The 13,875-nt window shown below is 33.6% G+C and overlaps 2 protein-coding genes across 2 annotated transcripts; one reads left to right on the top strand and one right to left on the bottom strand.

Annotated features, from left to right (window-relative positions):
• Positions 1-458: 458 nt before the first annotated feature.
• Positions 459-3,070, bottom strand: LOC105324702 (threonylcarbamoyl-AMP synthase). The gene is made up of 5 exons (XM_011423852.4): positions 2,901-3,070; positions 2,263-2,458; positions 1,708-1,942; positions 1,266-1,402; positions 459-548 (listed from the first exon to the last, which is right to left on the bottom strand). Exons 1-5 carry the CDS (start codon positions 2,977-2,979, stop codon positions 485-487), a joined length of 711 nt encoding a protein of 236 aa, XP_011422154.3. The 5' UTR covers positions 2,980-3,070; the 3' UTR covers positions 459-484.
• Positions 3,071-3,262: 192 nt separating this feature from the next.
• On the top strand, positions 3,263-10,789 carry LOC105324706 (mitochondrial tRNA methylthiotransferase CDK5RAP1). The gene is made up of 13 exons (XM_034479438.2): positions 3,263-3,631; positions 4,174-4,277; positions 4,647-4,779; positions 4,973-5,104; positions 5,540-5,621; positions 6,190-6,310; positions 7,074-7,343; positions 7,828-7,925; positions 8,694-8,749; positions 9,011-9,141; positions 9,562-9,711; positions 10,149-10,289; positions 10,626-10,789. Exons 1-13 carry the CDS (start codon positions 3,295-3,297, stop codon positions 10,740-10,742), a joined length of 1,872 nt encoding a protein of 623 aa, XP_034335329.2. The 5' UTR covers positions 3,263-3,294; the 3' UTR covers positions 10,743-10,789.
• The last annotated feature ends 3,086 nt before the right edge of the window (positions 10,790-13,875 follow it).

Here is a 13,875-nt window from a genome sequence, read left to right as displayed (position 1 = left end):
GAAAATGTCCTTTTTTACACTTGCATTATAACATTATCAAATATCTCTCCTTGGAAAAGATTAAATTTGAAATTCTATTTTAGGAAAAAAAACCAAATGGGCAGTGGCGCTATCTTATTCCCCCATCTTCTTTGTAACAGAACACAGCTAGAACTTCAAGTAATAAAAACAATTCACATTTTATTAATACAAATGAATAATACATCTACCACAGTATTTAGAACAACGAAATTATTCAAAACACTTGATACAGTGTACAATGATTAAAACAAGATTTCATTTTAAAAAAACAAAACAAATTTCACTTGTTTGAGAAAGAAAACAGAGAAATGCATTCATAGTACCTGGTATTTCATGTTTTTGTGTTCTTTAAATGATATTTTCAAACAAACACCAATTCAGTAATTTCATATCACAGAGATCTGCTCCTTGGGGGTTTGGGGTTTTGGGGCTCTTTATTGGAATTATTCAATGTTGTTCCCTGCTATCTGTTTTCTCGGTCTTGTAGATGATGTGAGCGCAGTGCTGCCAGAGTAGACTTGATTGCACTACAACAGTACATGTAAACATAGAGTCAATATTTTTTTCTCATAATAGGAACAGAAAAATCAACTGCATGAACCTATAAAACACTGTTTAAGTACATTAAATAATGATACATTTATTTAATTCAATGATAAATGGATGAAACATGCAATTATTTACAATATAAATGTTATTGAGACTGTGTTTAAAATCTTTCAAGGGCATCAGCAATATAGAATGTTATTTGAGCAATAGGGTGATAACTGAATTTACAAATATTTTCTGCTTTCTGTTTAACTTGTCAGAGTAAAATTATTATTGAAATTCTAAGTGAACCGTATTGTAAAGTAAAAAGGATATTACAATTTTCATGGTATAAATTACCCTTTTACTACATGTAACGGTACCAACCCAACATATAAAATATAAATCTAAGATTATGGTCTGTTCATGAATTTACATCCCCACATATCTGCTAACTTCAGACATTCTATAAAAATTAAATTTTCAAAACTTAAAGAATCCTCCCAATAGTCCAATCCACACTTTGCAAAAGTTGTTCCCCTTTGCAGGGTCAACCCAAAGGTCAAAAGGGAAAAAACAATTTTCCAATTCTTTATGCAACCCTCTAAACTACAAAGGCTACCGTGAGGAATATATGGGGTTTTCCCCAAAGATGGTGGCCAAGGGACACAACTTTTGTAAAGTGTGGATTGGTCTTTACAGACCCCCTGATTTACCTCCCTTCCCTGATGATTTTGTATGTGCCCTGAACTGAGAGATCCACCACCGTGGACCCTGCCCTGGAATGGAATGTATCACCCAGTTCTCCTCCATCAAACACAATGTCTAGCTGAGGCCACAGGTTCTTAAACTCCTGTACAAGTATAAAACAAGAGATGACAGGCATTGTCCTTGGAGAGAGAGAGAGAGAGAGAGAGAGAGAGCTACCAGTATACATGTATGTATGGGACTTTTGCCATTTACATATACATGTATTACTGAATAGGATACTGATATCTCCATCACTTAAAAATCTGTAAAGGGTACAGGTGTATTATGACTATTTTTTTTTTTACTTTAATATCCTCTTCAATGTGTTACTTTGATAAAGAATGAAAATACTGAATAAAGATATCAATACTACATGTACCCGGTAACTACTTATTTCACAAGCCTTACCTGTATATTCAGTGTGCTTTGGGTGGAGCTGACGTTTGCACTGGTCAAAGCAATGGGACCTTGACAAGACCTTGATATCTCTCTTACAAACTTGTGGTCTGGAATCCGGATTCCGGCCAGTGACGTGCCAGGATTGAGATCTGGATTCAAGTCCTCTGTCCTCTCAAACACAACTGTCACTGCACCTGGCAGTAACTCCGACAGCAGTTCACTGCTTACTGTCACTTTACCCCATCTGACCACAGAACAAAATAATCAGATTAGCTAGTACCAATCATATTACCATTAGTTCTGATATTTAATACATTGGACATACAGTTTTATACGGTTGTTTTAATTTCACATAGGTATTAGATAAGTTCACATTCAGATGCATTTCATATCAGAGCTTGAGAAATAAATTTCAAAAGTTTTCTATCCTTATAATTTTTCAACAAACCATCTAACAGAGAGAAAAACTTGGAGTCTGAAGAAGATCAAATTCTGAATAGTATCTTTTATGGAATCAAGTATATTTAAAAAGTGAACAACCAGCTCTAAAGTGTTTTCCCCTACCTGTAGATGTCCTTTATTTCAGCAACACTTATGGCGAGAGGTTTGCTGTAATCCCTGTTCTTGATGTTGTACATCCGATCCACGGCCTCACTGTTCTGCACAAGAGCAGCGATTCCATAAATTGTGTCTGTGGGGACAGCTATTACTTTCCCTGAGAGCAGACTCTCTGTAGCCATCGCAACAAGCTGATGAAGCTCTACAATCATAACATTTTACAAATAATATATAATGAAATACACAAAAAAAAAAACCCAACCCACAATGCCATGCGAGTTCTTTTATTCCGCAAGTTTCGACTCGACTATGAAAGACTCTAAATATCTCAAAAATCAATGTAATACAATCTTATTTAATGTACCAAGAACTATCTGAGAGACACTGCAACACTGTACAACAACACATCAACATATCACTGTTAAAATATACACACTCCATGAAATTATTAGCAAGTAATAAAAGTAAGCTTGACTTTTTTTTCCACACTGAAGTTATCAATTGACAATAAGAAAAGCTGTCCTCTACAATGAATAAAAAAAAATATACAGTATACTTTTTTTTAAAACACTGAATTAAGAAAAATAGCAGTATAGTAACAAGAGACATAAATAAATGTTATTTATGTCTCTGTAGTAACACACCGTTCGAGCAAATATCCACTACTCTTGCCATGGTTTTTACTGCAACGTGATTCCTAAGAAATGTCGTCAATCTAACCATTTGGTGTCATTTTCAGTATACACACAGTGAAGTTTCACGTTGTTGCATCATGTGGGCGCAGACATGTTGATCCAAGTCTCTAAAGTGTTTGAAGTGATGATGAATTTCCAATCCCGACTAAAATTCAAAAAGAATCTTTTAAATTTAAATATCGTTCTGTATTCCTAAACATTAAGTCAATGATGTTTGTATATAGCATAATTTATGATACTTGTGTGTCATCCGCTGTATCATGATTAAATGAATTTCATATTTACATCGGGTTCAACATTCTTCATTTGTACTCAAGTTTCGTTTTCACACGGATTTATCTGAATGTCAACAAACTTGGGAGTCATGTCATGTTCAAAACTATTGAAACACTGGAAAGCATTATCCCACATTTTAAATTCAAGCAAAGTAGACAAAAGAGCAATCCTTGCACCATCGTTTGCTCGTCGTTTGCATTTATCAAATTATGTGAACCACAGATTTGATCAATTTGAAGACACTGATAAAAGGACACATTTTAATGAAAAGCTTGAGAAAGGACCAAGTTTGCAACACTTTATCGCGAATTCTGGGGAAACTATTGATAATTATGAACAAGTTAGTGTTGGAGAAAGAGTTCCTTATTTAGAAGAAGAACTCTATTCTGGCCATGGCAGAAAAGGTACACTCTATCACACAGATGCAGTGAAAAAAATATTTTAAACCCATATATTATTGTTTTCAATACAATTAAAGCCTTAGCTTCAATTTTATGTAAATTCCTATTTTTAATGTGTTTCATGCATTACAACTCAACCTGTTTTGAAAAGAAAAATCTTTTCTCAGAGGGACACATAACAGTCAATTAGTCAAGTTAATTAAATCCTTTTCGGGCAGTTTGACTCATTATGCTGCTGCTTGTCATAAGCCAGCCAGTACCCAATTTCAGCTCGGTGGACTGAGACAAAGCATGTAGATAAAAGTGCTTTGCCTAAGGATGCATTTAACTTACAACATCATGCAAGTGACCACCATTTAAGGGCTCGAACCACCAGTGACCATTCCGTTACTGGCCTAACATCTGTGATCACAGAGCGATATGTGCTCCACAATTGTCAGAGCTGATCTTTATTCTCCTTAAAGTGGATAGACTTTACAATTGTTAACAAAAAGTTATGCTTTAATCATCACATTTTTTACCTTCTTTACTTTTAACTTTTTCAGTATACTTTGATACATATGGATGTCAAATGAATTTCAATGATACAGAAATTGCCTGGAGTATACTAAAAGACAAAGGATATGCAAAAGCAGAGTCCATAAATGAGGTATGGTTTTCAAATTTTTAATAGTTAATACCTTGTAAATTTATCTTAGAAATAAATATTATTGACTCTTTATGAAATCCATTGATTGATTTTCGTCTTGCTCTATGAGAATTGTCCAGTTTTATTGTATTCATACTTGAGGAGATTTAAATTTAAAAAAAGGCATTGTTCATGCAAACCAAATTTTCCAAACTACCTTGCCATTTTAAATTTTTTCATTTCTCCAAAAAAATGGAAATTCAGTTATAATGTTCTGTGCAAATTGAACAAAAAGAAACCAGTACGTTTACATTTATACCGTACATTTGCTGAATATAATTTGCTGTGCATGCATTGCTTAATATTTCCATTGTTTGTTTTTCTTCATAGGCTGATGTAATATTGCTAATGACATGCTCAATCAGAGACAATGCTGAACAAAAGATATGGAACATGGTGAATATTTACAAGGGGCTGAAGAGAAGAGGCGGAAAAAAGAAACCACTGAAAATTGGAATTCTAGGTCTAAAATCTAAAAGTTTTCTGCTATGTTGTCTTCAAAAAATTCTTGCATTATTTGAAAAACAATTCACCTTCACTCAAAAGAAAAAAAATATATGAAAAAATGGAAAGAAAAAAAATCAATGTGATACATGAAAATTTTGTTGGACTTGACACATATTTGACATCCATACAAATCATTTTTTGCCTCTCAGGCTGCATGGCTGAGAGATTAAAGCACAAGATCTTGGACAAGGAGAAAATGGTGGACCTAGTTTGTGGCCCCGATGCCTACAGAGACCTACCCCGACTACTGTCCGTGACCTCAGGGTCAGGACAGTCCGCTGGTCAGTAATTCAGCCCTATCATGTGTACTTTGATAGGATAAAGATTATTTCAATAGATTGCAATTATATATTATTACATTCATTTTAAAGCAGAGTACATGTATATTTGTATTTTTGCATTTCACTAAATGATAGATTATCAGGTACAGTTACAGGAAAGACGTAGGGGTAAATAATTTCCATCCATAAACGCATAAATATCTTGTGTTATGCCAACATATTAGGGATCTGTGTTTCCCTGGGGATGAGTTTGATGAGCGCATCTCATTACTTTAATTTTTAAATCTACTAGCTATGCAAATTAACAGGTGATCTATTTCCCTGATTCTCTTGACCCCTCTAGATCTGTGCATGTTTATTGTTATAGTAAATAACTAAAGAGTTTGGCAAAGCTGTCGTTGATAGTGTTTTACAGTTGATACTTGGTTATTACAGTCAATGTTTTGCTGTCATTGGAGGAGACCTACGCTGATGTGATGCCTGTCAGAATTAACAGCAATGCTAAGACAGCCTTTGTGTAAGTTGGTTATAGACATTGAAAGTCATAGCATTGTATATTCCATTATACTAGTATATGAATCATTGGAAATAAAAACCTAAAACATTTGTTTCAATTGTACATGTGGTTCAGTCTCCTTAATAATTTATATAATAATACTAAAATCAAAAATTATTTATGAAGATGAACTACCTACACATATTATCAATGTCAAGTGCCTTTGTGTACTGTACTACTTAAATTTGAAAGATTCTTAATTATATTTTTTTTCTAACCAAAGGCCCCTATTTTGTCATCAAAATTAAGATGAGTAGTCTTATTATATCTCTAATATGTCATGATATATATGTAGATAAATTATCAATGTACAGTAAAACACGCTTATAATGAAGTGCCATGGAAGGGAGATTTTCCTATATTCGCTATAAGCGTAATTTGTTATATCCTTCAAGTTTACAACATGTAATTAAGTCATGGGGAATGAAAATCACTTCGCTACAAGCGTCAATTCAATATAAGCATGTTCGCTATAACCGTGTTTTACTCAATATATCAATGGATTGAAGCAATATGTACTTGCACACAGATCCATCACGCGTGGATGTAACAACATGTGTTCCTACTGTATCGTCCCCTACACCCGTGGCCGGGAGAGGAGTCGACCCGTGTCATCTATTGTAGAGGAGGTCAGAAAACTCTCGGATCAGGTACTTACCAGAAATGATTATAGAGAAAGCCATCAAAAAAATTTTGATATGCATTTGTCTTACTGTATACAGGGTTATTTTCGCCCCACATAATTTTTCGCCCTTTTACACTCACAAGCTATTTCGCCCGGTCTTGAATTCGCCCAGATGCAGTTGCGTTAACAGAGATATTATTTGCAAAATAGAACTCGCCCAGTCTTAAATTCAACCTCTGACAAAGAGAGCGAAAGGGATGAAAATAAAACAGGGGCGAATATTTCCCCGTATACAGTATCTCCTCCATTAAATGAAGGCAAGAAAATTATTTAATACCCAAGCACATAATGATAACAAGAAAGCCATCATGATAAGATGGCTAGTTTTGCAAATATACAAATATTTAGTAACTTCCTGGTATTGTAAGCAAATAATAATGATGAAGGTCACCATATAATGTATGATAGATAATCCTTCCAACTCCTCCATTAAAAAGGAGGCTAGAAAAATATTCAGCCAAGTAAATGTACATACATGTAGCGTTTAAAGAAAGTCGCCATGATTAGATAGCTAGTTTTGCAAAAATACAAACAAGTAACCTCCAGGTATTGTAAATAAATATTATAAGAATTTCAAATACATGCATATTGTCATGTACCAAAAAGAGGAACTTTCTCTGAATCTCTTAATTTCCCTACATGTTTTCTTTAAAATGAGAAAAAGACTTATTTTCCTAGATATTTTCTTTAAAAAAAGAAATTTAAGGACATGTTAAATGATTTGCTAGGGCATCAAAGAAGTCACACTGCTGGGACAGAACGTCAACAGTTATTGTGACAAGTCTGAGGAGGATCACTACGGGGGTCTACCAAACAGTGAGGCCCAAGGAGGGGGCAGTACGGGGGAGAACACAGTGCTCAGTAGAGGATTTAAAACGATCTACAAGCTACAAAGTGGGGGCCGCAGGTTCAGCCATCTCCTGGATCAAGTGTCACGGATCGACCCAGACATGAGAATCCGCTTCACTTCTCCACATCCGAAGGATTTTCCAGATGAGGTATGGAAAAGCAGAAAGTTACCGTAATGTTTTTTACTTGAAGAAGAAAATATTTTGTTACTGAGTTTAAAATTTTTTTTCTGTTGTGAAATGAATGTCACTATTTAATATTGTAAAGAGGTTACATGTAATATAAATGAAACTTTGAAATAATGTGTTACTTGCGCAAAAACTGTAACAAAAGTTTTTACAATAATTATGTGTACATAAAAATGAAGTTAAAGGCACCGTTGATTTAGTGATACATTTGTACTGAATTGCAGATTGAAATTTAGTCTACTAGTTTTAAATAATACAGTAAAACACGCTTATAATGCAGTCCCAGGGACGGGCAATTTTACTTCATTTTTAGCGTAACTCATTATATCGATCAAGTTTACAACAGATTATAAAGTCACGAGGAATGAAAATAACTTAGCTGTAAGCATTAATTCATTATGAGCATGTTCACTATAACTGTGATTTTTATCGACTTTCTCTTTAGGTGCTGTACTTAATCAAAGATCGGCCAAACATATGTAACAAGATTCACCTCCCGGCTCAAAGTGGCAGCACAGCCATGCTTCAGGCCATGAGGAGAGGGTAAGTACATGAACAGTTACAGTACCGACCAAACCCAACCTAACACCATAGCAGACCCCAAACTAAACCCTGAGTTTATTTTAGGGGTTAACTTCGGGTGTGCTTAAAAAAAAATTAGCATCCACTCAAGGTTTACTTTGGGTCTACTCAGGGTATAAAAATACTTTGGGTTTACTCAGGGTTTGCTTTTGGGGTCCTCTTTAGCTCTAAATTGTGAAGCAGACCCATCTTTTATCTTACCATCTAGCAGCCTGTAAATCCAGCCATTTGTATATTCCAAATACACATGACTGTAGCATCTGCTTTCAGGGGTCTTCTTCTGATCTGGGTTTACTCTCTGTGTCAACTCTGGGTTTACCCTGCGTTTTACTTTGGGTTTACTTGGGGTCAACTCTGAGTCTGCTCTAGCAAACCCAGAGTAAACCCCAAGCAGACCCTGAAAGTAAGTTGGGGTCTTCTTTCTGTTAGGTTGGGTCTGATCAGTACTGTACATCTATATGCAAGGTCTATATAAAGGCAGAAAAAAATTATGTTTTGATTTTTAAGGCTCTGCTAAATCGTGTTGGATCCCTAAGCACTGAATAATAAAATTGGAATAATTGAATATTTCATGTTATAGTAAAATATTCCCCTTGTTAAAAGTTTTGATTCAGTTTATATTTATGCATTTGATTTTGTATAAAATTCCTTTAAAAAAACTGAGCTGGTTGTGTATAGATATATCATACATATACTATAATAGTTCAATTCTCTTGAAATCTGTTTTAGACATACAAGGGAAGCTTATCTAGATTTAGTTCATCACATCAGAGAAATTATACCAGGTAAGAATGGGAGAAATTCGTCAACAAAACTCAACATTTCCAGTGTTTTTTGTTTGCCCCTTATGGACCCTGTACACATAAATTCATATTATATCTTAATTCTTTGATTTTTCAAAATTCTTAATGCAATGGTAGAAAACCAATTATTAGAAAGTTTGACATCAGAAAGTATGGAACAGGTGTGTGTTTGCACTAAATGAATGAATATATTGAAGCTGCATTAAATCTTAATTCAATCAGATAATCTCAATTCTAATTTAGATGTGGCATTAACGAGTGACTTTATTGTGGGTTTCTGTGGAGAAACTGAAGAAGATCATAGAGATACTGTGTCCCTCATAGAACAAGTTAAATTCCGTTATGTCTACCAGTTTCCGTACAGCATGAGACAGGTACAGTACTTTGATTATATTTAAGTATAGTTCATGAATGTAACGCTTTACTTTTCTGTGGATTTATGCCATTGCTGACCGTTCACTAAACGTGTAACTTTTTAATGTACAGTGTAGAAAGTTACAAGAATAGTATCTCCATTTTTATATCAGTTAATTTTTAATCAATAATGAAGAAGAAATTCTGTTATTTACAGAGGAAACTTTTCTACCAAAATCAAGATAAATCCAATTTTACAAATATATATTTGATATTAGAAAAAATTGAGCATGCTATGAAAGAACTACTACCAACTTCCACTTTAGATATACTCAAGATCGAGTCATCCTTGAAATAATGTCATATAGAAGAAATTGGGAGTTTTACATTATTTTAATGCTAAAAAACCAAAACTCACAACTTTGCATTTTTCTTTGCAGAAAACTCATGCCTATCACCACTTAAAAGACACAGTGCCAGAATCGGTCAAAAAAAGGCGGACACAGGAAGTTATAGACTGTGCCAGACAGGGAATGCTGGGATTGAATCAAAGTCAGATCGGCCAGGAGCAGCTTATACTTATAGAGGGGGTAAAGTCATGTTTGATATATAAATCATATATAGTGGAAGCCAGCTAGAATATCATATTAAATAAAGGCCTAAAAGTTATTATCCTGATACTATTGAATATGATGCCATTTCATATTTTATTTAAGAAAAAAACTACCTACATGTATTAAAAGTTAAGAGACTTGACTTAGTTATGATATAAATGTAGATACTGCCTCTTTGGCAAGTTGATATGCTTTCATTAAATGCCTCGTCAGAATCAGTTTGTACAATGCAAGATAACACATTTTGTAATTAAAAAGTCTTAGAATTAAAAGAACTGCATGTTCAAATATAAGTCTATTACTCAGAACTTCATATAGACACTTAATAAGAATTTTTTGCATGGTAGAAAATTTGAAGAACTGTCTTTATCAGTTTTTAAATATACGGTAATTTTTTTCATTTCTTTTTGTAGCACAGTAAACGATCTACCAGTGATATGTGGGGAAGGAATGACGGTGGGACTAAGGTGATAATACCCACTGACCCTATTCCTTGCTCTGAGCTAGACCCCAGTCTACAAGAATTGACGATAGGAGATTATGTTGCCGTAAAGGTATGAAAGTTATTATTCTCACAACTGTACTGTTTTGTTGTTTTGTGTTTTGTAGATGACAGCAATGTGACATTGTGAATATTTCTTATAAATACATATTTTTGAATTTGTTCTTTTTTATGAAGTAAGAGGAATGATGGTTACATGATTGTATTGTTTGATCAGAATTGTCTGTGCTTTTGCAATAATCTAAGAGTCTAAACCTATTAAAATCAGAGTTAATATTGAATAGAAATTAAACATAGTTTTAATCATTATTATATTGGTTTAATATTTTTAATTCTTGTTTTGTTTTCTTTAATTATTGATTTATTCAATATTTTGTTTATCATTCAGGTTTTATCTGCCAATTCTCAGACGTTGTTTGGTCAGCCATTGTACCTTAGCAACCTTGTGGACTATGCCTCAAAACCTGCCAACCTCACCAAGTCAAGGACAGCCTTGGTTTCGTGATTTCTCCAATTATGTAGCAATATCAACATTAAAAGGCATTTAAAACCTTCATTGTTTTTCTTATATGTATTTACAAGTGATTAGACCATAAGCTTGTTGTGACTTTGACCTCAATTACATTAGAATGTTCTAAGGACATGGCGCATTTGTAATTGGTTGATAAAGAAATATACCCCTAAAGAACAATTAAAAAAAAAAAGTTGCCAAGTTTTTTGAATTATATATGAGATCATGAAGCAGTGATAACATTGTCATACCTGAAGGTCAAGATACATGTACATAAAAAAATCATACACTTTAATATAGATTGAGAAATTATCTGTTTTTCAAAGTTGGATGGAATATTTTACTTGAAATTATTGAAATGAGTAGAAAAAATCAACCAACTACCTGAAATAGATAATCTTAAACATGTTGAATAAAAAAACATTCAATATCAAAATGCACAAATCCTCTTATTTTGGCATCTCTCTCTGGTCACAGCTAGTAATTTTTAAGGATTAAAATGTATAGGCAAAATTTAAAAAAAAACCAAACCCCCCCCCCCCAAAAAAAAAAGCTGCAAAAAATCGAAATAAGAGTTATCTGCATTAAAGTTATTTGCATTAAACTGTCAGTATATGACGTCAGGAATGATCCTCTTTTTAATAAGAAATAAAGAGCAATTTAAAAAGTTCACCGGGATATGAAGTTGATTGGTCACGTGATGAAATCCTGTGAAGCTCGAAAGGCTTTTCAGTAGATTTGATCACGTACTGTATATAATCGCAGTAAAAAGTCACAAATATTGGAAAATTGTTGTTCCCTCTTTAATTAAAGCCTTCAAGGGGTGCTGATGGACAATTCAAACAGTTTACGCACCTCCTCTTATTTATTAAAAAATCTATTAGGGAATAGGAAGGGTAGCTATAGTTAGCTTTATAGAAAAAAATCATGTACAAAGCATTATGTATTTCTTTTTCTGCAAAATGCTACTAAGCTCTTCATTGGTTCATTCCCGCATGAATCCCTAAAGAAAGCCTTTTACTGTTTAATAGATAACTACCACCTTTTTGTGCCATATTTCTTCAAGATAAAGCCTATTAAAACATCAATCTTTTTACGATTTTTTAAAAAAGAAAAACAAATTAAAGAACTCAGCACTTCTTAAGAATTTGGAGTTCAATATGGCAACAGTGGGAGGTATGAATATTTCAAATAACCGCAAATGTTTCATGAAAAAAATGTCATACCCCCTTTTCTTCTCCATATCTGACAATATTGAAGAGGAAAGGGTATAACTACCAATAAACATGTGCATGCTATTTCTATAGTAAGCTTTTTTTTTTTTTTGGGGGGGGGGGGGTCCGACAAAGGGTTCTCAATAAATTGATCTGAAAACACTTGGACTTTCCATCGTACCAAATGACATAAATTGTATGTACTGATGTAAGTTAATATATGTAATATGTATACCCCCTTCTTAGATAGAGGGTTTTAAATTAAAATACATATTTGATATCATCAGCCATATGACCCTGTCAATACTAGTTTATATGGAACGCACTAGTCTCTTGCTGATGTTCAATGTTCAATTTTTATCTTGTTTTCTTTTGTTTGTTTTTATAGCTGCTGGACAATAGTGAGACGAAATCTGATGAGTTGCCTGTGTTGCTGTTGCTTATAAATAAAGTCATTATGCAATCATGTATATGTAAATATTTTCAAATGAAACTAAATAATAGAAAAATATATATCGAATGAAATAAAATAAAACATTCACATTGTGTTTCGAGTGAAAAAAGGAATAGGGAAAATAAAGGAAAATAATTCACATTTGATCTTAAAAGTAGTATGTGCAATAAAATTGCATTTAATTTAATTGATGTTATACAGTAAACTCTATCAAACATCTAGATCTATTATTGGAAACTTCCATTTTTAATTTTTTTTTTTTTCAGGTGGTTGTCATGGATATAACCCCGAGACGCGTTGAGGTGCGCCATTTCCAAGTAATATACTATATAAATAGTGCCTGTTTGGGAGGGTAACAGTTGAAATTGACACCCCGAGAAAACCATTGTCAACCGACGCGAAGCGGAGGTTGACAATGGTTTTCGAGGGGTGTCAATTTTTAAAATTTTTAAGAAAATTTTACTGCTTTTATATAGGAATAACGTGAATTCTACAGCGAACCGTACGCGCATAATTTTCGCGCATGTAACATTTTTCAATGTTACCCGTTGCCAAGTGCGTTGCTAACGCTGAGGGTAATAGTAAATATTATTAACTGCGTCTTAACCAATCAGATTTCAGTATTTAACATGAAAGTATAACAAAATTATTTACTGCATGTTGGTAAATTTTATTTTTCATTTTTTTCTAGGTGGTTAAGGAGAACGATGAAATTATAGATCGAGGCAAATGATGCAACTCAAAATCGCATTGAAGTATGCTATTTTTAAGCATTCTATTCTGTATTTAACTTCAACAATTCATTATATTCAACATGTTAACCACTTTGATGGCCGGTATATTATACAAATATTGACTGGGGTTGAGGGCAATATTTTCGTCCCAAGGGGGCTAATATAATCAATGTTGCCCGAAAACACAGTCAACATTTGTTTTGTTATATGAAGAAACAAACCAAAATTTAAGAAATTAATTGAAAACAGATCGCCGTAATTTTCTCAGCTCAACAAAGAATTCACGAATTCAATTTTGTGCAAAGTTCATTTCCAAAATATCCTCAGCATCAAACGGCCACTTGTGATATTCCGCCGACCGTAAGAAGTATCAGACAGGTATTCTACCTGATTTTACTTCACAGTAAATCGCAAATCCTTATATCCGTTATGATAGCAAACCGTTGCATTGCGCGTTCGTTGTTTACTTGCCTTGACTGACTGTCTATTATGACGTCACCTTGTTTTGGAGTCGCGAAGATATCACAATTATTGACTATTCGTCTATATAGAGTTATATAGTGAGAATATACTACTGAATATAACAATAGTAATTATTATGCCTTCTGTCAGTTTGTCACTATATATTCAATACTCATCTATTTTCGCATAGTATCAAAGGATTCATATAGCGTAAGCATACTATGCCGAAATAAAGCACGGCAAATGTTTTCAACGGGATTCGA

The sequence above is a fragment of the Magallana gigas genome, chromosome 9, assembly GCF_963853765.1.
Source record: "Magallana gigas chromosome 9, xbMagGiga1.1, whole genome shotgun sequence".
Classification (NCBI taxonomy): Eukaryota; Metazoa; Mollusca; class Bivalvia; order Ostreida; family Ostreidae; genus Magallana; species Magallana gigas.
Note: the sequence above shows the minus strand (reverse complement) of the source record. Positions and strands in the feature narration are given on the sequence as shown.

What these genes read in the sequence shown, in the direction of transcription:
- LOC105324702 (XM_011423852.4), bottom strand. Translation starts at nt 2,979, where the DNA reads ATGGTTAGATTGACGACATTTCTTAGGAATCACGTTGCAGTAAAAACC. An exon ending in GAAATAAAGGACATCTACAG is followed by an intron (nt 1,943 to 2,262) that starts GTAGGGGAAAAC and finishes TTCTGTGGTCAG; the next exon opens with ATGGGGTAAAGTGACAGTAA. An exon ending in AAAATCATCAGGGAAGGGAG is followed by an intron (nt 549 to 1,265) that starts GTAAATCAGGGG and finishes GTACTGTTGTAG; the next exon opens with TGCAATCAAGTCTACTCTGG.
- LOC105324706 (XM_034479438.2), top strand. Translation starts at nt 3,295, where the DNA reads ATGTCAACAAACTTGGGAGTCATGTCATGTTCAAAACTATTGAAACAC. An exon ending in TTCTGGCCATGGCAGAAAAG is followed by an intron (nt 3,632 to 4,173) that starts GTACACTCTATC and finishes TAACTTTTTCAG; the next exon opens with TATACTTTGATACATATGGA. An exon ending in CATCAGAGAAATTATACCAG is followed by an intron (nt 8,750 to 9,010) that starts GTAAGAATGGGA and finishes ATTCTAATTTAG; the next exon opens with ATGTGGCATTAACGAGTGAC.